The sequence below is a fragment of the Saccopteryx bilineata genome, chromosome 2 (genome assembly GCF_036850765.1).
Source record: "Saccopteryx bilineata isolate mSacBil1 chromosome 2, mSacBil1_pri_phased_curated, whole genome shotgun sequence".
Classification (NCBI taxonomy): domain Eukaryota; kingdom Metazoa; phylum Chordata; class Mammalia; order Chiroptera; family Emballonuridae; genus Saccopteryx; species Saccopteryx bilineata.
Window position 1 is genome coordinate 334,277,777 of NC_089491.1, and position 25,023 is coordinate 334,302,799.

The 25,023-nt window shown below is 43.0% G+C and overlaps 1 protein-coding gene across 4 annotated transcripts in view; it reads right to left on the reverse strand.

Moving 5' to 3' along the window:
- UBE2H (ubiquitin conjugating enzyme E2 H) overlaps positions 1-17,656 on the reverse strand; it is a 113,403-nt gene extending 95,747 nt beyond the window's left edge. For 2 of the 4 annotated variants that reach the window (XM_066262305.1, XM_066262302.1), the window contains exon 1: positions 17,457-17,656. In XM_066262305.1, the coding sequence (XP_066118402.1) occupies positions 17,457-17,509 (53 nt within the window). In that variant the 5' untranslated portion in view covers positions 17,510-17,656. Of the gene's footprint in view, positions 1-17,428 lie in introns of all 4 variants that reach the window. The other 2 variants (XM_066262304.1, XM_066262301.1) reach the window with 1 other exon arrangement.
- Between the last annotated feature and the right edge of the window lie 7,367 nt (positions 17,657-25,023).

Below are 25,023 nucleotides of genomic sequence, written 5' to 3' on the forward strand. Positions count from 1 at the left end.
CAAAAAGAAGCGTGATATTGAAGAATCCGATTCTGGAAGTGAGCAAAAGTTAAGTGTAAATAAAATAAGACTTGAAGGCTGATGGGCAGAATTTAACTTATAGCATTTTCCATCACTTAACACTGAATAATATGATTGGATTAAAAACCCATTCATGGAAGCTTCAAGTGATTTTGGTTTAACATTAACGGAAGAACTGGCAGCTATATCCACTGATCGTGGATTGATGATTAAACATAAGGAACTGTCTCTTGAAGCCTTTTGGATTTCTATAAAAGAATATGTGGCAATATCTAAAAAAAGCTTTGAACATTTTACTACTATTTTCAACATCCTATTTATGTGAATTAGGATTTTCTACCCTCAACACAATTAAGAGTAAAAAGAGAGGAATTCTTCAATGTATTGACAAGGAAATGAGAGTTTGCCTTTTAAATATATACCCAAACATTGAAGAAATCTCTAGGACACATCAGGCTCATGCTTCTCATAAACACAAGAATGAAAAAACTTAACACACTCGTGCCAGGACCTGCTGAATTTACTAAATCTTACTAAGAATGTATCTATATATCATATATAAAAAGGTAACGTTTTGTCATTTTTTAATTTTTTTAACCCCTCTTTTTTACAAATTCTAAAAAGCAAAACTCAAAAAATGTAACATAAAAATGTTTTCAGGCCCTGGCCGGTTGGCTCAGTGGTAGAGTGTCGGCCTGTGTGCAGGAGTTCTGGGTTCGATTCTCAGCCAGCGAACACAGGAAAAGTGCCCATCTGCTTCTCCACCCCTCCCCCTCTCCTTCCTCTCTGTCTCTCTCTTCCCCTCCTGCAGCCAAAGCTCCACTGGAGTAAGGCTGGCCTGGGCACTGAGGATGGCTCTATGGCTTCTGCCTCAGGCGCTACAATGGCTCTGGTTGCAACAGAGCAACACCCCAGATGGGCAGAGCATCGCCCCCTGGTGGGCATGCCAGGTGGATCCCGGTCAGGCGCGTGTGGGAGTCTGTCTGACTGCCTCCCCGTTTCCAACTTCAGAAAAATAAAAAAAAAAAAAAAAAAAAAAAGTTTTTAAATGTCAGAATAAATTTAATTTTGTCGTTATTTATTTCATTTAATTACCACAAAAGCACGCTTGGACTTTATATTTTTTTAATATTTGAATTAATTATTATAACATTTCTCAGAAATTTGTATATAGTGCGCCTACAATTACTTGTAGAATTTTAAATGCGTCCCAACTTCAAAAAGTTGGAGAACCACTGCACTAAAACTATTACATTTTATCCAATTCATTCAAATGAGTACTAAGCCCCAATTTAAAAGCACCCAAGTCCTACTCTATTTTCTGATTCTATAAAAATATAGAAAATTTCAAGTTCTATTTCTCATCAAGCAAATAAAAGATAAAAAAACACTACATCTCTGTCAATTAAGATAATCCAGTTCAAAGGCTTAAATATATATTCATATACCAGGTCACCCCCAAAATAGAGAATAAGTACAAGCAGACATGGTATTTTGTTAGTCATTCTTTGAATTACAAGATGCAAAGGGGCTGAAACTCAATCCTGAGAACAAGCTTCCATAATGGACAGAGGATTACTCCCATTTACCTTGCCTGAAGACCACAAGAGGATGCTGGCTTATAAAATCCTCTAGACTTCCTACCTGGAGAACTTAAAGAAAATATAGTTAGTAGCTTCTGAATCTCAGAAACACTGACCAGACTGTATAATACTAGCTTAGAAAATCAAACTCTTCAAAGGCAAGGAGAGACCAGTATCTTTATAAGAACACAAAATTCAGGTGCCAAGTTTCACTGAGCCTGATTTTACTGCAAGTTAAAGCAAATCTAAGGCATAGTCTATTTTTACATTCAGAAGAGAAAGAGCAAAGTTGTAAACTACCATACCTTTTTACCATAAGTAAGTTTGAGTGTGACAGATAATTGCCAAGCAGTACAAAGTGAAATAGGCCAAGTATGCTCTGATTTCCAAACGCCTACAAAAAGAGGACCTGCCTTCACTACTACTTTTAATTAACCTTGAATGTAAGATACTGTAAAGGATCTGGAAATAACCTCCCTAAAGGTTTATTTATGTACTTTCCTGCCAGTGAATTTAATTGTTTTGCTTGATTTCTAGAAACACTAGTAGAAAACAGATATATACACTGAAATACTATATGAAATAATACTATAGTTTTTTTTTTGTTGTTTTTTTTTTTAAATTCATTATAGAGAGGAGAGAGAAGGGGGAGAGAGAGAGACAGAGAGGGAGAGAGAGAGAGGAGAGAGAGAAGGGGGGAGGAGCTGGAAGCATCAACTCCCATATGTGCCTTGACCAGGCAAGCCCAGGGTTTCGAACCGGCGACCTCAGCATTTCCAGGTCGATGCTTTATCCACTGCGCCACCACAGGTCAGGCGGAATATTTCTTTTTTTTTTTTTTTTTTTTTTTTCATTTTTCTGAAGCTGGAAACAGGGAGAGACAGTCAGACAGACTCCCGCATGCGCCCGACCCGGCACGCCCACCAGGGGCGACGCTCTGCCCACCAGGGGGCGATGCTCTGCCCATCCTGGGCGTCGCCATGTTGCGACCAGAGCCACTCTAGCACCTGAGGCAGAGGCCACAGAGCCAGCCCCAGCGCCCGGGCCATCCCTGCTCCAATGGAGCCCTGGCTGCGGGAGGGGAAGAGAGAGACAGAGAGGAAAGCGCGGCGGAGGGGTGGAGAAGCAAATGGGCGCTTCTCCTGTGTGCCCTGGCCGGGAATCGAACCCGGGTCCTCCGCACGCTAGGCCGACGCTCTACCGCTGAGCCAACCGGCCAGGGCCTGAAATAATACTATAGTTTTTATGAGTCACCAATAGTCTTCCTGCTGTATCATGGTATAAAATCCTTAGCTAAATCTCAAAGGAAAAGCCACATTAATTTAAGACGGAAAGAATCTAGGGCCCTGGCCGGTGGCTCAGTGGATAGAGCATCAGCCTGTGTACAAACATCCCAGGTTGGATTCCCAGTCAGGGTACACAGGAGAAGCGACCATATGCTTCTCTTCCCTTCCCTTACTCGTTTTCCTCCCTCTTCCTCTCCCGCAGCCAGTAGCTCAGCTGGTTTGAGCATTGGCCCCAGGACCTGAGGACAGCTTGGTTGATCCAAGCATATCAGCCTCAGGCACTAAAAATAGCTCAGATGATTCCAGCATCAGTCCCAGATGGGGTTGCCTGGTGGATCCTGATGGGAGGCACGTGCAGGAGTCTATCCCACTATCTCCTCTACTCTCACTTGGAAAAAGAAATAAATTAAATTTAAAGAAATCTGGTACCTAATTATTATTACCCAAGAGCCTATAAAAAAAAAACAATAAAAGCAAATGTGTTCACAAGAGCATGAATAATTCAATACAGGTATACTGAAATATATGTCATTTGATAATCAAACACAGCATTCAACAGCTGCTATTCTATTTTTTTTAAGAGCTAACATTCTTGAGTGCCAGGAGAAATGGGCAGCAATCCAAATTGACTAAGGAACACACTCAAAAGTCTATTTCCTATCCTCCTTCCACCCATAAAACAAATCTGACTTTAAAAAAAAGTACTGTTGCCTGACCAGGTGGTGGCGCAGTGGATAGAGCATAGGACTGGGATGCGGAAGGACCCAGGTTCGAGACCCCGAGGTCGCCAGCTTGAGCGCGGGCTCATCTGGCTTGAGCAAAGAGCTCACCAGCTTGGACCCAAGGTCGCTGGCTCAAGCAAGGGGTTACTCGGTCTGCTGAAGGCCCACGGTCAAGGCACATGTGAGAAAGCAATCAATGAACAACTAAGAAGTCGCAACGCGCAACGAGAAACTGATGATTGATGCTTCTCATCTCTCTCCGTTCCTGTCTGTCTGTCCCTGTCTATCTCTGCCTCTGTAAAAAAAAAAAAAAAAAAAAAAGTATTGTTTTTGTTTTTATTCCCTAAGGCTACAAATGAATAGAAGCAAAATACAGGCTTTCCCCCCTCTATTATCAAGGTGGTTGGTGGCTATGGTGAATTGAAAGAATTCACTGGTCAAATTAACAGATGCTAATAATGTCACTGTGTTGCCAAGATCTATGATTCTGTTATTAAACATGTATTATGTTCTATATTTTAATATACTTAAATATATTCTAATGAGATCAGCCATCAGGTTAAGATAAAAAACCAAAATTCCAACCCCTAGTGTCAGAAAATGACATAAGCATTTAAAATGCATTTCCTTCCTATGCTCATACATTTGAATGTAAATAATTATTTATATTTATAATTAATTTGTCATAAAAATCCAAACTATCCAAGACCTACATCATGGCATGATTTCACTATAGAAGCCTTAGTTTGGATTAGTGATCTGACCAAGTACAGCAGTTCCCCACCTTGTGTGCAGTTTCCCTTTCTGTGGTTTCAGTTACTCATGGTCAAAATATTAAATGGAAAATTCTAGAAATAAACAATTCTTAAGTTTTAAATTTGCATGCCTTTCTGAGCATGAGAAAATCTCGCAAAGTCACACTCTATCCTGCCTGCGAGTGAATAACCCCTTTGTCCAGAGTATCTACATAGTATACACGACCCGCCCATTAGTCATTTAGTAACCATCTTGGTTGTCAGATCAACTGTCAAGGTACTGTGGTGCTTGGGTTCAAGTAACCCTTATTTTACTTCATAATGAATGCCTGGCCCCTAAGCACAGAAGTAGCAATGCTAGCAATTTGAATAAGACAAAGAGACGCTGGTAAGGGTATGTATGTATGTATAGGCAAAAACATAGTCTCTGTAGGGTTCAGGTTCAGTACTATCCACGGTTTCAGGCATCCAGTGAGGGGGTCTTACAACGTATTCCCTGCAGATAAAGGGTGGACTACTGTATCAGCTGACAGCCATCGGACCCTAAAGGCCATACATAAATTAACATTTGTTAGTAATACTAATTTTAAAAATCCAGTTTCGCCTAACCTGTGGTGGCGCAGTGGATAAAGCGTCAACCTGGAAACACTGAGGTTGCCGGTTCGAAACCCTGGGCTTGCCTGGTCAAGGCACATATGGGAGTTGATGCTTCCTGCTCCTCCTCCCTTCTCTCTCTCTCTCTCTCTCTCCCTCTCCCCCCTCTCTATAATGAATAAATAAAATCTAAAAAAAAATTTATAAAAATCCAGTTTCTTCCCTGTGAGTTACCAAAGAGATTTACTAACTTATTCAGAGATTTAGATACATAATTAGCAAAAGAGTAAACATACAGGAGTCTATAAGGCCAAAAAACAATATATTGAACTATGTAACACCTGGGCATGATTCCTACCAAATCAACCTTCTACAGATAGACACTACAAAGGAAATATTTATTTAATTTTTGAATTTTTTAAAATAACCTTTCAGAACTGTCTATGCAATGTAAAGTCAACTGAATAAAAAGCAATATTCAGATAACTAAAGCTATACTGGCACCATTTGAACACAACTAAATTTATTTTCACTAATCTGAGTAGTAACCCAATTGCTTATGCAGTAACATGAACCAGGCACATGTTGCATCTAATTTTCTATTTATATTACCTCAACTAAGAATTTATAATTCAATAAACCTTGAGAAGTGTACGTGATAAGAACATGATACATGAAAAAAGAAACATTTTGCCTAACACTAAAAAGAAAATGCAGAATTTGCAACATTAATAACAATTTCACATGTAAGGAATATCTTTTACTATTACATATAATGCCTCCCTGAAAGTGGTTAAAGTTAGAAAGCAGGAAGTTGAACAAAGACATAAAAGATTCCATTCAATCAAATACTCTTTTTTTTAAAAAAAAATTTTTATTGATTGATTTAAGAGAGAGAGGGAGGGAAACAGAAATATCAATCTGCTTCTGGACATGCCCTGACCAGGGATTGAAACAGCAACCCCTGTTTATGGGGACAATACTCTAACCAACTGAGCCATCCAGCCAAGACCAAATAACAATCTAAATCCTTTAATATGGTTCCTACAAATGCTGTAGCCTTGGTGCCTTTTGTGAACAAGGACAGAGCCACCAGCCATGCCTTTCTTCCTAAGGATGACAGAGTCCAGTCAAGCTTCTCCCCTTCACATGGGTTTCCTACTCAGTCCTTCCTGAATTCTTTGCAGGGCCAGGTCAAATGATCAGTAGCACCTATTCAAACCATTATCTAATGCCCTATATAACTAAGAAATGTGAAAAAGAGAAAAGAAAAACAGAGGAAGACAAAAAGGAGCCTTCACCCCTCGTATGCACATAGCTGCCCTACTGGGATTTCCCCCACCTGGCTCTCGAGGGCTTGGGTTCTTCCAGGCATGGCAGTTAACCACCATGAGCATCAGCCTGCAAACAACCAGCCACCTTTCCCAAGCTTATGGTAAGGTCCAGAGAAGCAACATCAGCCTGCAAACAACCAGCCACCTTTCCCAAGCTTATGGTAAGGTCCAGAGAAGCAACTACAATAACCACAGTACCTGCCCATAAAAATGTAACAATTCTTTTCAAATGTGATACCCCACCTGAGAATCACTAATGTAACACCCTCTCAAAAATACACACTGACTTTTCTGTGTTTTGAAAGGTTTCTACAATAGCACATAAATTACAATTTAGCATTCCAAAAATAACATTCTGATACAGGTGCCCAGAGCACCATCCCTGTGTCTGACAACTGAACCAGTCTTCCACTGAATAAACTGTCATTGCTCCCAACCTGAAATAGGCATAAATCAGGTAGTCTTTTCTCTTCGTAGCCAAGCTAAAAATTCCAGCTGTCAGTAATAAGATGTTAATTTTTTAAGCAACATTTATGCAAACACCTATATATATAATAAGTTTGTAATTTATCAGTAAGAATATGATAGTAACAATAACTACAAAGCAATGTCTGGAGACAACCAAAGTGTCCTTTAGCAGAACACTGGATAAAGAATATGTGGTACATATATAGTATGGAATACTCTACTCAGCCATAAGAAATGATGAAATACTGCCATTTGTGACAACATGGATAGACTTTGAAAATATGCTAAGTGAAATCAGTCAAAAAAAAAAGCTAAGAACTATATGATTTCACTCACATAGGATATAAAACTAAACTCACAGACACACAGAGGGAAGGGGTGGTGAAGTGAGGGCGTTAAAGAGGGCCAAATATATAGGGACGAAAAATGACTTGACTTTGGGTGATGAGCACACAATGCAATGTACAGATCATGTATCATAGAAATGTACACTTGTAACCTATATGATCCTATTAACCAATGTCACCCCAGTAAATTTAATTTTAAAAAAGCAATGCCTAGCCTGACAAGGTGGTGGCTCAGCGGACAGAGCATCAACCCAGGATACTGAAGACCCAGTTTCAAAACCCCAAGGTCACCACTGGCTCGAGCGCAAGGTCACCAGCTTGAGCATGAGATCATAGATATGACCTTTGGTCACTGGCGTGAGAAAGGGGTCACTAGCTCAGCTGGAGCCGAAAGCAATCAATGAACAGCTAAAGTGCCACAACAAGTTGATGCTTCTCATCTCTCTCCCCTTCTGTCTGTTCTGTCTGTCCCTTTCTCTCCTTCTGTCCTTCGCTAAGGAAAAAAAAAAAGCAATGTCTATCTTTTAAATTATAGCAATCTCTATTAACTAATCTATCAATAACTCACATAGGATACCAAAAAATAAAATAAAACCCCTCATCATTTTGTTAAAATTAACCTTAAAAAAAATTCAAGGAAAACATATTAAGGGATACCCTAACACTGAGAATCTGTTTCTAGTTCTGCACTGAGTTGCTATTGGTTCCTTTCATCTGTTTAGTCCAAATGAAAACTAAACATACTATTCAGACCTCAACATAGTCCTCTATGTAAACGTCTGTAAATTGCTGTGAAGCTAACAGGAGGCCTGACCTGTGGTGGCGCAGTGGATCAAGTGTCAATCTAGAAATGCTGAGGTTGCCGGTTCGAAACCCTGGGCTTGCCTGGTCAAGGAAGCTCCTCCCCCTTGTCTCTCTCTCTTCTCTCTCTCTCTCCCTCTCTCCTCTCTAAAATGAATAAAATAAAAATTTTTTAAAAATTGTTTTAAAAGGTAACAGGAGGTGCTAATAAAGCTAATGTTAAAAAATAATTTTTTATCAGCATTTTACAAAGAGCAAAAAAAGGGTACAACAAGCTTGACCAGGCAGTGTTGCACAGTGGATAGAGCATCGGACTGGGATTTGGAGAACCCAGGTTCGAGACCCCGAGGTCGCCAGCTTGGGAGCAGGCTCATCTGGTTCGAGCAAAAAGCTCACCAGCTTGAGCTCAAGGTCATTGGTTCGAGCAAGGGGTTACTCAGTCTGCTGAAGGCCCGCAGTCAAGGCACATATGAGAAAGCAATCAATGAACAACTAAGGTGTCGTAACGAAAAACTGATGATTGATGCTTCCCATCTCTCCGTTCCTGTCTGTCTGTCCCTATCTATCCCTCTCTCTCTGTCTCTGAAAAAAAAAAAAATTAAAAAAAAAGTTTCCTCACCTTTTCAAAAAGTTTACAGTCTTACTAGCAAATGCAAAAATATAAGTTATTTGTAACCCTAAACAGCTCAAGTATCATTTCAAAGGGGCACAAAACAAAAATATTTCATAAAGAAAATTTAATTTTGAATGGAGGTGAGGGAAGACCATCTACAAAGCTAACTCTGACAGAGTTAGGGTAGTTATCAGTGCTTTAGGGTAAGCTATTTAATGGGATTCTTTTAAAATACAGTTGAGCCTGACCTGTGTTAGAGCAGTGAAAGACAGTAATAGCACAATGTGCATGTGAAATACAGACCATCATGAGTAAAAATTAAATACAAGCTACTTCCCTGGCTGGTTGGCTCAGTGGTAGAGTGGTGGACCAGCGTGTGGAAGTCCGGGGTTCAATTCCCAGCTAGGGTACACAGGAGAAGCATCCAAATGCTTCTCCACCCTCCCCCTTTTTTCTCTCTCTCTCTTCCCCTCCTGCATTGGAGCAAAGCTGTCCTGGGTGCTGAGGATGGCTCCATGGCCTCCGCGGCAGGCATTACAATGGCTCTGGATGCAACAGAGCAATGCCCCAGATGGGCAGAGCATCGCCCCCTAGTGGGCATGCCGGGTGGATCCTGGCCGGGCATGCGGGAGGAGTCTCTCTCTCTCTGCCTCCCCACTTCTCACCTGAATTCAGGGAATGAATGAATGAATGAATGAGTAAATAAATAAATAAATAAGTTCAAGCTGTTAAAATGTTAAACCTATACCCACCAAAAGTAGATTCAGCTATTCCTCTCCTACATATAGTTATACAAAAGAAAAGAAAGTATATGTCCCTAACAGCTTTGTCTGGAATAACCACAAACTGGAAATAAGCCAAATGTTCATAAAGAGGTAAATGCATAAACAAATTATGGTGTAGCCATAGACGAAATACTACTCAGCAACAAAAAGGAAAGAACTACATAGGAACATGGATGATTTTCAAAATATGGTGAAAGAATCCACACAAAAAGAGTACATATTGTATAATTCCATTTATATAAAATTATAGAAAATATAAAATGAGAGTGGCAGAAATCAGATCAATGAGTGGGGGGGGCACGAGACTATCTAGGGGCACAAGAAACTTTTAGAAAAGATGAGTATGTTCACTACACTGACTGTGGTGATGGGCTTCATGGGTGATATTTATGTCAAAACTTCTCTATTTTAGCCTGACCTGTGGTGGCACAAGTGGATAGAGCTGAGGTTGCCAGTTCGAAACCCTGGGCTTGCCTGGTCAAAGCACATATGGGAGTTGATGCTTCCTGCTCCTTCCCCCTTTCTTTCTCTCTCTCTCTCTCTCTCTTTCTCTTTCTCTCTCTCTCTCCCCTCTCTAAAAATGGAATAAAGTCTTTTAAAAATTTTTTAAAATAAAAAATAAATAAATAACTTCTCTATTTTAAATATGCAGTTATTTTAGCATCAATTACACCTCAATAAAACAACAAACAGAAAAAATGTCAACAGACCAGAACTAATTCTACAGCTCTTGCCAGACATATCTGCTCTTCAACGCATCAAATCACAGTAGGCACTTTGAGAAGTACAGAAGTATCCCTAATTTGAGGATCACCATTATAACAAAAAACATAAAAGTTTCAACGAAGAGACCAGAACTCGTGTTTCATCACTATGCCAGGCTGCCTGCTCCACTGCTGAAATGACACCACAAAACATAACAGAATAGAAAGAAAGCCCACTGCATGTGGCCCGCAGACTTCCCCCAACCCCCAAAGTGAGAAGTGAGGAGGCAGTCAGGCAGAGTCCCGTATGCACCCGGCCAGGATCCACCCGGCATGCCCACAAGGGCTGATGCTCTGCCCATTTAGGGCATTGCTCTATTGCAGCTGGAGCCATTCTAGCGCCTTGAGGCAGAGGTCATGGAGCTGTCCTCAGTGTCCAGGCCAACTTTGCTCCAATGGAGCCTTGGCTGTGGGAGAGGAAGAGAAATAAAGAGGAAGGTGAGGGGGGACGGGGGAGAAGCAGATGGGTGCTTCTCCTGTGTGCCCTGACCGGGAATTGAATCTGGGACGCTCTACCACTGAGCCAACCAGCCAGAGCCAGGCCCCTAAGTTTTTTTTTTTTTAATTTTTATTGATTGATTTAGTGAGAGAGGAAGGGGAATAGAGAGACACAGGAATATTGAGCTTTCCCTGGACGTGCCCTGACCGGGGATCGAACCGGGCAACCTCTGTGATTCTGCACAGTGCTCTAACCAACTGAGCTATCCCGCCAGGGCACCAGGCCCCTAAGTTTTTAATTAAATATTTTAATTCAAACGTTTACCCTCTCTGATCTAGAATCCCATTTCTGGAAAACAGAAATAATTCAAAAAAAAAGTAAAAGCCTCATGCACAAGAGGTTAATTTTATTCTTATTTGTCACAGAAAAAGGGCAAGGAATTAAACCAATGAATGGCACATTACATCAGCTATTCATTATGTCTGACATTTTTAACTGTTAAAAAGAGTTGCAGGCCCTGGCCGGTTGGCTCAGCGGTAGAGCATTGGCCTGGCGTGCGGGGGACCTGGGTTCAATTCCTGGCCAGGGCACATAGGAGAAGTGCCCATTTGCTTCTCCACCCCCCCCTTCCTCTCTGTCTCTCTCTTCCCCTCCCGCAGCCGAGGCTCCATTGGAGCAAGGATGGCCTGGGCGCTGGGGATGGCTCCTTGGCCTCTGCCCCAGGTGCTAGAGTGGCTCTGGTCACGGCAGAGCGAAGCCCCGGAGGGGCAGAGCATCGCCCCCTGGTGGGCGTGCCGGGTGGATCCCGGTCGGGCGCATGCGGGAGTCTGTCTGACTGTCTCTCCCCGTTTCCAGCTTCAGAAAAATACAAAAAATATATATATATATTAAAAAAAAAAGAGTTGCAAAAATACTAAACACAAACAAGACACACAGAGTAAAATCTACAGGCTGAAAAATAAAAAATATATCCTGGGAGAAAAAGAATGAGAAAAAAATAGGACAATGTTAACATTTGAGGACATCGGTTATCAAATCGTGGTCCCTAAACCAACAGCATCATAGTGTGGGAACCTGTTAGAAATGTGCATTCTCAGGCCATACTCAAGACCTCCTGAATGGGACAATGCCAGGGGTGGGATCCAGCAACCTGTTTTGACAAACCCTCCAGATAATTAAGAACTGTCTAAAAATAGGATTATGGATAACTATTTTCTTTCCTTTTCTGTAACCTACATTTTCCTCAATTACCTTAGTACTTGTGTAACCCAACTAAATTTTTTTCATTCAAGTAGTTTACGAAAACACACACTGAGGGTCTGCAGTTGAAAAGCTATTGCACCACAAGCACTTTTGCAGGTCTGAATTGTACACCTAAAAATCCAGTGATTCTTGGAAACTTTAAATCTGTTAAGTCTGAACAAGATACTAAATTACATACACTATACATAAATGCAGGTCAAGGTGCTGGGGAAATTGTACAACACTAGAAAGCCAACAAATCCATGGTTTTCTCACACACACCAACAGGATACCAAGTCCACCAAGGGACTTTTATGGGTCACATCTGCAAAAGATTTTTTCCCCCAAAAGCTAAATTTTTAGGCTTGCATGTAATTTACTAGAACTGCACTGCAAGAATCAGATGTCCTGAAGCCGTTGAGTGCTTACTCATGCAGGTTCCTGCTTAACCAAAATAAATACTAGTATGTTTTATTTGTCACCGAAATCTAGGCAGAGAAGACAAATTCAGAACAATGGGCTCCAAAACCATTAAACTGTTCTACCTTCCACCTCATCATCTCACTAAAAGAGGGACCAGAAAATAAAACCCAAAACACAGGTTCCCAAATGACAATGGGGCTCATTAAAACATTACATGATTGTCTACACTTTGAGCGCAAATCAGAGTAACATAGATTACTTACTAAGGGGCAGTATAACTGATTAACAGAAAAATACTACAGTTGATGTCAAAGACAAATGACTACATATTTTAATGTTTCTTGTTTCCACTTTTTAAACACCCACTTTTATTTTTTTTAATTTTATTTATTCATTTTAGAGAGGAGAGAGAAAGGGAGAGAGAGAGACGGAGAGAGAGAGGAGAGAGACAGAGAAGGTGGGGAGGAGCTGGAAGCATCAACTCCCATATGTGCCTTGACCAGGCAAGCCCGCGGTTTCGAACTTCCAGGTCGACGCTTTATCCACTGCGCCACCACAGGTCAGGCTCTAAACACCCACTTTTAAATAACAGGAACACAGATTTCCATACATCCCATCAAATACAATGCATATTTTAACACTTCTATTCCTTGAAGTCAATTCTGAAAGTTAAATACAAATTATTCAAAAGGTGATACAGCCTGACCAGGCGGTGGCGCAGTGGATAGAGCATTGGACTGTGATGTGGAAGGACCCAGGTTCGAGACCCCGAGGTCGCCAGCTTGATTGCAGGTTCATCTGGCTTGAGCAAAAAAAAGCTCACCAGCTTGGACCCAGGGTCGCTGGCTCCAGCAAAGGGTTACTCGGTCTGCTGAAGGCCCGCGGTCAAGGCACATATGAGAAAGCAATCAATGAACAACTAAGAAGTCGCAACGTGCAATGAAAAACTGTCTGTCTATCCTTCTCTCTGACTCTCTCTCTGTCTCTGTAAAAAAAAAATAATAATAATAATAATTAAAAAAATTAAAAATGGAATTGCCTTTAAAAAAAAAAAAAAAAGGTGATACATACAGTGCTGACTTTTTTAAAATACCTATTTTTTAACTAGTTACAGAGCATCATGACCACCCATGCCAAATTTTTCACTACTAAACCCCCAGCACCTAACACCAAACCTGGTACAAAGAGATACTCAAACATTTGAGAGGATGAACTGTTACTGAAACCTTCTGAACCTTAAAGCATACCCAGGACTCTGTAAAATTCACTAATGCTGTCAATGAACTTAGTATATAAGTCATTGCCCCTTTTCCAGGACTTGTAAAGATTTTGTAGGGGAAGCTTACATTTCTATCATACTTTTGAATCTGTGTCAGTTAAGTACACTTAAAGTAGCAACACATTTAAGTTTTACGATGCTGCACTCTCTCTTGAAAACTCCTGGAATTATAAAATAAGTTCCAAAAATCTCATATTAGTAACTAATACAGTGTATGCTAAATCCCATTATCATATCTACTTTTCTAATTTAACTTTGAACATTTCTTTCACTCTGAGTTCAGATTTTCCTCTCCTTCTTGTACCCCTTAAAAATACACTTGCTCTTGTAACACCCCTCACAAGGCCTTCCCAACCCCTACTTCTTTTGTATATAAACACACTCGGGCCACACACTCCATCAGCTGTTTGGTAGCTCCACCCCTCCTCCTTTTCCGGGTAGTAACAGAGCAGCCAATGAGCTGTGAGGAGCTATGCCTGTGGCCTTTTGCCTGCATACGCTTTTCCAAAACAAGCAGCTCCAGCCTTCAGCAGGGGCCACTGGTTCACAGATAAAAGGATCACCAGTCTGTGCAACAGGGTGAGACTAGTAACCCCCACCAACAAGGAAACCCGTGTAATCTGAGCTGTTTGTTCCTCCACCAGGGAGAACTTAAACCGATATTCCTTTAGGGCAAATCACGCTTTAAGGTCACCAGATTCCCAGTTCTAAGACAATCTAAATAATCAGTCGGGTTTGAGACGGAAACCTCAAAGGTTGCCAAACTGGAACAGCACAATATTACTAATCTACCTGACTTTCCAGAGAAATGACCACACTAGTCACAGCCATGTCACAGGATTTGGGCTAACTGCAAGTTTCTTGATTGGGACACATTCTTAACAGGGCCCAAAAGTCATGTACATCGGTTTCTAGGCTCCTGGAGAGGTTTGCACAAACAACTCTCAGCAAAGGATCAGAAGAGAAACAATGAATGAGTCACAGTTTCAGAACATAATCGCCCAGCAGATTATTAAGTGAATCGGTGCAAAACGCTCACTCCCTGTGTAACTTGGGAGTCAGCTCTCCTGCCAACCCGTCACAAAAGAAATACCACCGACTCCAAACAACCAGAGTTGGTGTCTCCTAGCGAGGAGATTGGAGGCAGTGGCCAATTAGTTACACATCCTCTTCTCTCCCTACCCCCACACCGCTATTTTCCTACTATACAGGTTCCCTACCAAGCTGTAAATCGTGGTGGCATAATTACACTCAGGAGACATCCAAAAATGAGCTGAAACAGGAGATCGCAATGAAATCAGCTATCAGCCTCCACACCAAAGAATTCATCAAGGGACACTGAGGGGCAAAAAGCAAGTACATTCCTTCAGACCTTTTCTACTTCCTCTCCACCATCTTTCATTTTCAACCCCAGACCTTTCATACAATTGTACTGATTTTCATAGTGGGTTGGGGAATTTTTTCCCTTAAATTTTCTGCTAAATATAACCTTGCTCAAAAACTGTTGGCTCCATTTGGGCCTACTAATGTGAATTCAAAAGAGAAAAGAGGCCACAAAATCTCTCAACCCCACAAGACACACACACACACACACACACAAAAGGAAATATGAAAATTTTAACTTTCAAACTGTGTTAGCCCAGAAAATAACAAACACGAAACAAAGATAACCTCTGCATTTTAAATCCTGTGTCTGCTGTCCTCCTATCTCAGAGATCTATGATTTTAAAGCACCTCTGCTTTCTTTTGTCAGAAAGAAGGAAGGTGGGGAAAGAATAGGCCAATGCATCTTAGCCTTTCTTCATCTTCTACTAAAAATAAGCTATGAAATAAGCCACTTAGGGGAAGGAAAAAAGAAAGACACCCTGCTGTTCTTTGTCTGTTTTCCTCTCCCTCTCCACCCCCCACACCCTGACTCCTAAATGCTGTAATCATTCTAGATGCCACAACTACTAAATGAACAAAAGGCACTGTATGGAAAAGGCATCAGGTCAAGTTAGGCCTCACCCTTTACCCTCAATCTTCTAAAAATATGTATGTATATAATTTGAAAATCTGACATTGATCATAAACAGCTGGCATTCTCTCACCCACCCACCCCCCATCCCAATTAAACATTAGGTAGAAATTTGCATTAGGTGTGACACTAACTCTCAATTCAAGATAAAAATAACACAGATTCTGCCACCATGTCATTTCCTAGTTTCTAAAAAAAATAAAATAAAACCCGAAACTATTTTGTGTAAAACGTACACACAGCCATAGTTACAAGTTTTCCTGAAACCTTATGAAAACCCAACGTTACTGGTACCATTCACACATTTCCAAAACTCAATCAGAGCCACAAACAGCTCATAAAGTCTCACTTATGCCTGGACATATGGTTGGTACATAATATATACTTTATTATTTACTCCTCTCTCTAATCTCCACTCCCATCTCCCAAAAATTCTAAACTTCAAACCCTAAAACTTAGAAGTTCTGTCTGTTCCTAATTTCTAGCCAAGTTTTCCCAAGTAAGGAGAAAAACACCTTATTCCTGAAAAGATTATGAAAAGAAAATCTCTGGGCCAGGCAACTTCCCTCCCATCCCCCGCTTCCACACCAAATGCAGAAAACTACTTGTATAAAACTTTAGCAAATTCCATAACTGAGTATTTGACCACAATCATCGATCTCTACATAGAGGTAAAACATCCAGTCAAAAACAGTAACAAATAAAAGGAAGAAAGGAGGAATTCACCTGAAGAATCTAGCCAAACAACTTGAGTTATATAAACAAAACCCTGCAACAGGGGGAAATGGTGGGGGGGGATGGGGGTGAGGAAGAATGAGAAGCAGGAGACAGGACTTTTTAACTGAGTTTCACACTCTTAACACTCCTTACCCGTTTCCCCCTCTCCCCAGTGATTAGTTGTTAAGAACATTGAGCTCGTTTCCTCTTCCCCCACCCTCTAAATTATCCCTCAAAATTTTTCTGATTTGTCACAGGAACCTTCGCGAATTTCTCTAGCTGGTCATAAAATAATCAATCCGGACTCCAACCAAAACCAGTGCCTAGAGGACTCTTTATCAGTTACAGCTTGCCCACTGCTACCTCCAGAGTATATAAAGGGGGGGGGGGGGGGCAGAGAAACATAAAGGGTGTCTTTTGGCAATTACTCCCCAAGAACCTTATCTTCACAGAGGGAAATGGCTTAAGTGGCTAGTACAGGGGCTATTTTGTCAGAGATCCTCTTTCCGTCCCTCCCCCCAGCTGTCATATCTACAATATGGAGGGTGGCTTGCTGGAGGGCCTGGGGGTCCTCACCATGTACAACTATGGGTGGGATAGGCTTTGTCAGTGGAAAGAAAAACAGTGGGGCTCTTGGCAGGACCGCAGAGCTTAACGAGGATCTCTGATTTAAAACACTCGAGATCTTTACAGCTTACAAAAGGGACCACTGCGCAGACTACTCCTCTTCCTAATATAGAAAGGAATTAGGGATAAAGGAGGTCACTTGAGTTACCCTAGTTCAAGAAGCACTGTGAGTGGAGGGAATGGAGGCACCTCAAGAAAGGGAAACACTGGCTTCACTCTCGGGCATTTCTAGCTTGAGTCCCTAAATCAAGAACAAGCAAACAGGAAAGACCCTGAAGGTGGACTTGGTGGTGGAGAGAGGTGACTGGTCTTGCAAAACAATTAAAAAAATAAAAATAAAAAGCTGTCTTAGGAGTTCAAACGTCGTAGAGGAAAGTCACGGGCACTGGTGGGTGCAGGAAGAGCGAGGAAAACGCACATTTCGGGGTGCTGCAGATAAAGGGGGAGCTGAAAAGGCTCTCGGTTCCTGGGAGGTGCCAAGGAGCCGCCGTAGGCACGGGGGGAGGGAGGAAGGGAGCGAGCGAGCCTCGGACAGTGGCCTGGAGTGCCCCAGGGCCCTTGCCTGGGTTTCAGGGGGTGCCCTGGGCATCCCCACACCGCTCCCTACGTACAGCCAGAGCCCCCCTCCACGAAGGATACAGCTTGACCACGTCCGTGTCCATCCGCCTCTTGCCCGGACTGGGGGATGACATGGTGTCGCCGCTGCCTCCCCGTCGCCTGCGCCGCCGCCGCTGCCTCTTCCTTCCTCGGCCCGTCTGTCACGGGCCCCGGGCCCCGGTTCTGAGGAGCCCGCGGCCGCGCCGGCTCCTCGGTGGAGGTGGCAACACCCCGCGGTTCTGTCGGGTCCAGTCGGCCGCCGCCGCCCCCCGCACGGGGAAACACCGGGCACTGTCCGGCCGAGTGGGGGTGGGGACCCCGCGGCGCCCGGCTCGGGCTGCCCCTCTCCGGCTGTGGGTTCCGCCGCGGCCCGGCCCCGGCGCTACTCTGCGCCGCTCCCTCCTGCCTGCTCTAGCTCTCTCGTCTGCTCGCCTGCTCACCCTCTCGCCGGCTCCCTAGCCGCCTCCACGACCAGCGGACGACTCCAGCTCAGTCGGCCTCTCTACCCCAGCCTCGCTCTGAGCGCCGTGACGTCACAGAGGTGACGTCATCTGCGGGGCGGGTCCAGCGGGCGAAAGAGATGGGGCGCCGCGACCGCGGCGTGGGCCTTCCCGGGGTATTCTGGGAGATGTAGTTTCTCTTTCTCCTGCCTTTACAGCCCCTTGCCCCCTCCCCCTACTCCCCCACACAATCGCTCAACTGCCAGTGTCGTTATCATCATCGTAAACAATCATAGTAAATAACAGCAATATTGTTACATTCATGTGTTTTAGGGCACTGAACCTCTTTCTCACATACTCTATTTAAAAGGCTGCTTATTTGATTTGAGGAGGCCAAGGTGGCAATACTCAGGCACCAGAATCTGGAAAATTCCCACACCAGAAGGTTCCTTCAATCTTTTCCGTCTTTGGATAGAGAGAATTTGTTTGCAGCGACGGTAGACTATATATAGCGAGGCTTCCTCAGAGCTTGCGAACCAGGGTTCATTCCCTTCCATGTGTATGTATAGGGCCACTATTTCAAGGATTAGAATTGAGGCCGCAAGGTGACAAGGCCAAAAATAATTTAGTACTCACATCCTTACTCTACAGAATATGAGGTAGTTTCACAAAGTGAATGACTATAGAAGCAGAAACACCTTCAATATGCTGCAGTTCAGGACAAAGATCACCTGCTCTCCAAACTCCCATACCAACCCTACGTTCTCTGTCATTCATTTAATAAATACTGAGCACCTACTGTGTACTAATCACTCCTCTGGACATAAGGATATCATGATACATTAAGCATGACTCAGTTTACACAACTCTTCCCATACAGCCTGTGGATCTAGAGCGTCAACATCACCTGGGAACTTGTTAGAAATGCAGGCTAGAGTGTTGCCACAGACCTACTGAATTAGAATGTGCAGTTTAACAAGGTCCCCAGGTGATTCCCATGCTCAGGGAAGTTTGAGAGACACTGCTTGACACCGCACTCCAAAAAAAGGAATATGTAACCCATGAGTGAACCAGGAAAAGGGAGCAAGAAAGAGTGCTCTAGGCATCTCTATATGTATTAGTTTTTTCTGCCATCTGTTTTCAAATTTTTATCTATGAATTCACTTGTATTTTGTCAGTCCCCTTATGTAACAACACACACACACACACACACACACACACACACACCTCTGAGGCAGCAATAATCAGTTTAAGCTGAACCTTGTTTGCTCCTATCATTACATCCCTCAAAAAGACTGGCTGGTGTGCGTGTGTGTGCTAACGATTTTGAAGTGTACAGCTCAGTAGTATTAAATACATTCATTGTGTTGTCCAACCATCCCTACTATTCATTTCCAGAACTTTTTCATTATCCTCAAACAGAAACTCTGTACCCATTAAACAGTAACTCTTCATTCATTCCCCACTCCCCCCAGCCCCGAATAACCTCTATACTACTCTGAAAAAGATGGGCTATTTTAACTGCTTCTAAAAGGTGTGCATTATTCTTTCCTACTGCACATAGCAATTCTCTCAGAAGGAGGACGTGCCTGGATGAAGGGATTTCTAACCCTCTTTATATGACGACTTTGTTAAAGGAAGAAAAGGATGGAGCAGAAAATTGATCCTGACTGTGTTTCTTCTAGGTTCTTCAGGCCTTGGTGCTGCTACCTCCTCCCGGAACACGGCTCCCCATCCTCCTCCACCTGAGAAACTCCCACTCGTGCTGAGGCAGTGCCTTTCAAGCTTTGGTGTGCTTCAGAATCACCTGGGGAGCTTGTTAAATTCACACGTGTCCAGGCCCCACCCCTCGGGATTCTGATTCAGAAGGTCTAGGTGGGGCTTGGACATCCATGTCTTTAACAAGCTCCCCAGATGATTCTGATGCAGGCCAAAGTTTGAGAACTATACTGCTCGAAGATTCCATTAGGCATCAGCACTTTCAAAACACCAGTCTGACCTCTCAAAATGGGTCTTGTGCTTCCATAACATCCTATGCAAATAAGGATGTTCCCTCCCCACCAGAGAGCAAGGTGGCAAGCTTAGAGGACCCCAAACGTGCTGTTTCCAGACAGAAAGAACGGTCAAGAATGATACACTAAGTCTGACGTGTGTGGTGTGGTGGATAAAGCATAAACCTGGAATGCTGATGTCGCTGGTACGAAACCCTGGGTTTGCCCAGTCAAGGAACATACAAGAAGCAACTATTACAAGTTGATGTTTCCCACTCCTTTCCCCCCTTTCTTTCTGTCCTCTCTCGAAAATCAATAATTTTTTTTTTTTTTTTTTTTTTTTTTTTTACAGAGAGAGAGAGTCAGAGAGAGGGATAGACAGGAACAGACAGACAGGAACAGAGAGATGAGAAGCATGAATCTTTAGTTTTCATTGTGCATTGCGACACCTTAGTTATTCATTGATTGCTTTCTCATATGTGCCTTGACTGCGGGCCTTCAGCAGACTGAGTAACCCCTTGCTCGAGCCAGCGACCTTGGGTCCAAGCTGGTGAGCTTTTGCTCAAACCAGATGAGTCTGCGCTCAAGCTGGTGATCTCAAGGTCTCAAACCTGGCTCCTAGGCATCCCAGTCCGACGCTCTATCCACTGCGTCACCACCTGGTCAGGCTCAATAAAAAAAAAAAAAAAAAAAAAAAAGGATGGGACACTGAGATCTGGTTAGGTAGTCCATTGGTTAGAGTGTCATCTGGATATGCCAAGGTTGTGGGGTCAATCCCCGGTCAGGGCAAATACAAGAATCAACCAATGAATGCATAAATAAGTGGAACAACAAATCAATGTTTTGCTCTCTCTATTTCTCTCAAAAATCAATAAATAAAAATTTTAAAACGATGGGACATTGAGAAAGAAGGGTATTGGATGGATCTAGAAATTTTCCCTGGTGCTTTAATCTTCACAGATGCTATGCTGCTGTGATCTAAGTACCAAGCAAAACTAATCAAAGGAGTGTTTAATTAGAGAAACTTGTTCTGGATAATACTGGCAAAGGTAGGGCTGCTCTACCTAAAAGTACAATGGAAGTTTAGCCCTCTGAGCAGTCATTGAAAAGAAATCGCTCTTCCTAGTGTGTCTAGTAAGTATAGCTCTGGGTTACTTAGGACAAACCTGCCCCTCCCCACCTCTTAATTATGCCTCAGTTAATTGCACATATCCTCCTGGAGCCTCAATTTTCTCATCTGTAAAATGTGGCTCATAACTTGGGTGGGCTGATGGAAAAGATGAATGGGAAAGCCCCTTGTAAACCATAAATTGCTTTTCATAAAGTTAATGTGAAATGTTCATTACAAGGTGTAATATGATATTGGTGGCAGTATTATTGTATTATTAATATCATTTGGCCCACTCCTCATACAGTGTATGTCATTTAAGGAAAAGGGCATTCACATTTTCAGAGGTATTTTTTAAAGATGTCATAACATCAGTTTCTTCTCTTGTGGTGAAGACATGTTCGCATTTTTATGATACTCCTTTTCTCTCTGGGCCTTCTGCCAATTGCTCCTTCATAAATCCTTCTTCCCTCTCTGTCTTCCTCCCTTGTCCTCCATTGCAACCCTCCCCTCCTCTTTCCATAGTGTGAGGACTCCTGAAACTGCCCTTGACCAGGTAGGGTTAAGATGCAGCTCCAAAGGGTGCCAAATAACAGCCCTGGTTTTACTTATTTTTGGCTTATGAAACCTGGAGCTTATCTTGAGCAGAGTGAGTTGGCACTCACTCTTTTCCCCAAATGTTCAGCCATTCAGAATGTCAATAATTTAAGACAACACTGGGGCCTGGGAGTGTCTGTTTATGTGTGTGCACACACACAGCAGCATGTTGGCATGAGCCATGTTCTTCCTTATCAGGAACAACCAGGGGCACTGTGAGGAACCAGCTGTCCGACCCTGCCTGACTCACCAGTGTTGCAATCTGGGAAACGTATTCAGGCCTGTTTATCTCTCCCCAGGGCAGGGCCAAGCTTGACCAGTGGAACCTCTGATCTCAGAAGCAGCTCCTTAAAGGCAAGAAAATAAGTTTGGAGAGAATGTGACGCTTTGAGCAAGGCACCAAGAGGAAGTAAGGTGAAACCAATCTTTCCGTGGAATGAGTGGGAGAGCCTAACGTAGAAGCTACTGTTACCTGTTAACTCAAGGGCACTAAAACCAAAATAAATGTGTCACTGTCACCACCCAATGTGAAAGTCCCCCAAATAAGGCCTTCTGATTCCATTTGACCATTTCCAGTGAGAAATAGGTCTCTCGGAGTTGGTGTTCTTGGCATCTGAGATCATGGCTCCAAACCCCTCTCTGGGAAATAATATCAACAGTTTCCTTGCTGCTAGGGAAATGAAAACTTCAAACATTTCAACTTATTTCCATGTAACCCTGTGACAGTCTATCCCCACAGAAGCATCTTTTGGAAGCACAGGAACATGCAGGCCACACAGCAGCAAGGACACAAAGATTTCATCTACTGCTTTGAAGTCATTCCCAGGTTGTCTTTGCTACCTCTGCAACATGCTCCTAGAGCCAACACCAACCTCCAAAGCAGTAGGATTCAGTGCGAGCTCAAAACTTGAGATGGAAGGCTCCTCCAGACCCAGGTCTGCTACCTATTAGTGATGTACAGGCGAACCTCGGAGATACTGTGAGTTCGGATCCAGACCACTGTAGTAAAGCAAGGATCACAATAAAGCGACTCGTAATCTTTTTGCTGGTGGAGGGCCTTGCCTTTTTTTTTTTTTTTTTTTGCTATTTTCTTTCTTTTTTTTTTTTTTTTTTTTTTTACAGAGGCAGAGATAGACAGGGACAGACAGACAGGAACAGAGAGAGATGAGAAGCATCAATCATCAGTTTCTCGTTGCGCGTTGCGACTTCTTAGTTGTTCATTGATTGCTTTCTCACATGTGCCTTGACCGTGGGCCTTCAGCAAACCGAGTAACCCCTTGCTGGAGCCAGCGACCTTGGGTCCAAGCTGGCGAGCTCTTTGCTCAAGCCAGATGAGCCCGCGCGCGACCTCGGAGTCTTGAACCTGGGTACTTCCGCATCCCAGTCCGACGCTCTATCCACTGCGCCACCGCCTGGTCAGGCATGGGCCTTGCCTTTTTTTTTAATAAGTAAAGTATTCTTTTTTGTTTTGTTTTTAATTTTATTTATTCATTTTAGAGAGGAGAGAAAAAGGGGGAGAGAGAGACAGAGAGGGCGAGAGAGAGAGGAGAGAGAGACAGAGAGAGAAGGTGGGGAGGAGCTGGAAGCATCAACTCCCATATGTGCCTTGACCAGGCAAGCCCAGGGTTTCGAACCAGCGACCTCAGCATTTCCAGGTCGACGCTTTATCCACTGCACCACCACAGGTCAGGCAATAAGTAAAGTATTTTATGTATGTATGTACGTATGTATGTATGTATGTATGTATTGATTGCAAAGAGAGAGGAAGGTAGAGAGTGAGACAAAAACTCAATCTGTTCCTATGTGCCCTGACCAGGGATCAAACCTGCAACAGCTATGTTTTGGGATGAAGCTCTAATCAACCAAACTATCTGGCCAGAGCAGGTCTTGCCTTTCATTTGTTAAAAAAAAAAAAAAAAAAAAAAAGCAACATCTGTGAGGCGTGATAAACTGAAGCGTGCCTGTAATTTGGGCAAGTACCCTAACCTTTGTGCCTCAGTTTACTCACCTGTAAGATAGGGTGATAGCACCTACACTACCATTTCCTGGCTCAAATAAAAGAGATGTTGCAGCCCCTAGAGTGCTAATCATATATAAGATATTATCACGTACCCTCTACACACACACACACACACACACACACACACACACAACTTACTTTCTATTTTTTTTTTGTTTGTTTTTTTGTTTTCTTTCTTTCTTTTTCTTTTACAGCGACAGAGAGAGAGAGTCAGAGAGAGGGATAGACAGGCAGGAACGGAGAGATGAGAAGCATCAATCATTAGTTTTTCATTGCGCGTTGCAACACCTTAGTTGTTCATTGATTGCTTTCTCATATGTGCCTTGACCGCGGGCCTTCAGCAGACCGAGTAACCCCTTGCTTGAGCCAGCGACCTTGGGCTCAAGCTGGTGAGCTTTTTTTTTTTTTGCTCAAACCAGATGAGCCCGAGCTCAAGCTGGCGACCTCGGGGTCTCGAACCTGGGTCTTCCGCATCCCAGTCCAACGCTTTACCCACTGCGCCACCGCCTGGTCAGGCTGTTTGTTTTTTTATTTTAATTTTTAATTTTTTTATTTTTTTACAGAGACAGAGAGTGAGTCAGAGAGAGGGATAGACAGGGACAGATAGGAACGGAGAGAGATGAGAAGCATCAATCATTAGTTTTTCATTGTACGTTGCAACACCTTAGTTGTTCATTGATTGCTTTCTCATATGTGCCTTGACTGCGGGCCTTCAGCAGACCGAGTAACCCCTTGCTCGAGCCAGCGACCTTGGGTTCAAGTTGGTGGGCTTTTGCTCAAACCAGATGAGCCCGCGCTCAAGCTGGCGACCTCAGGGTCTCGAACCTGTGTCCTCTGCATCCCAGTCCGACACTCTATCCACTGAGCCACCACCTGGTCAGGCACAACTTACCTTCTATTGCCAAGGCTCCAGGAAGGAGCAAGGTTGGAAATTATTTATACCTACATCCAGGAGCCCTCACCTGGGCCAGCTCCCCTGTTTGGAACCCTTGTTCTGCCACCTGTGCTCCTTCTGCTGTTTTCTTGTCTCCCTGACTGGGAAATGCTGGAACCCTTAGGCTCAGTCCTCAGGCCTCTGTTCTTCTTTATCTGCACTTAATTCCTAGGTGACCTCATCCAATCTCAGAGCTTAAACTATCATTTATAGTCTAACTCCCTACTGTACCTTTCTGATTAGGGCCTGACCCTTGAACTCTACACACATCCATACGGCTGCCCATTAGACATTTCCTCAAGTCCAAAAATAAACTTCTGACACCCTCTCCATTTCTTCCTCATATAGTTTTTACCAATCTCATAAAATGGCAACAATTAAATAGAAATATATGAAATTGCCATTTTTAAAGTTAAGAATAGTCAGATATGTCAACTTCATTTGGTTCAACCCAATACATTCTTTCAGACGCTCAGACCAAGAGCCTGGTGCTATGATCCTTGACCCCTCCTTTTCTTT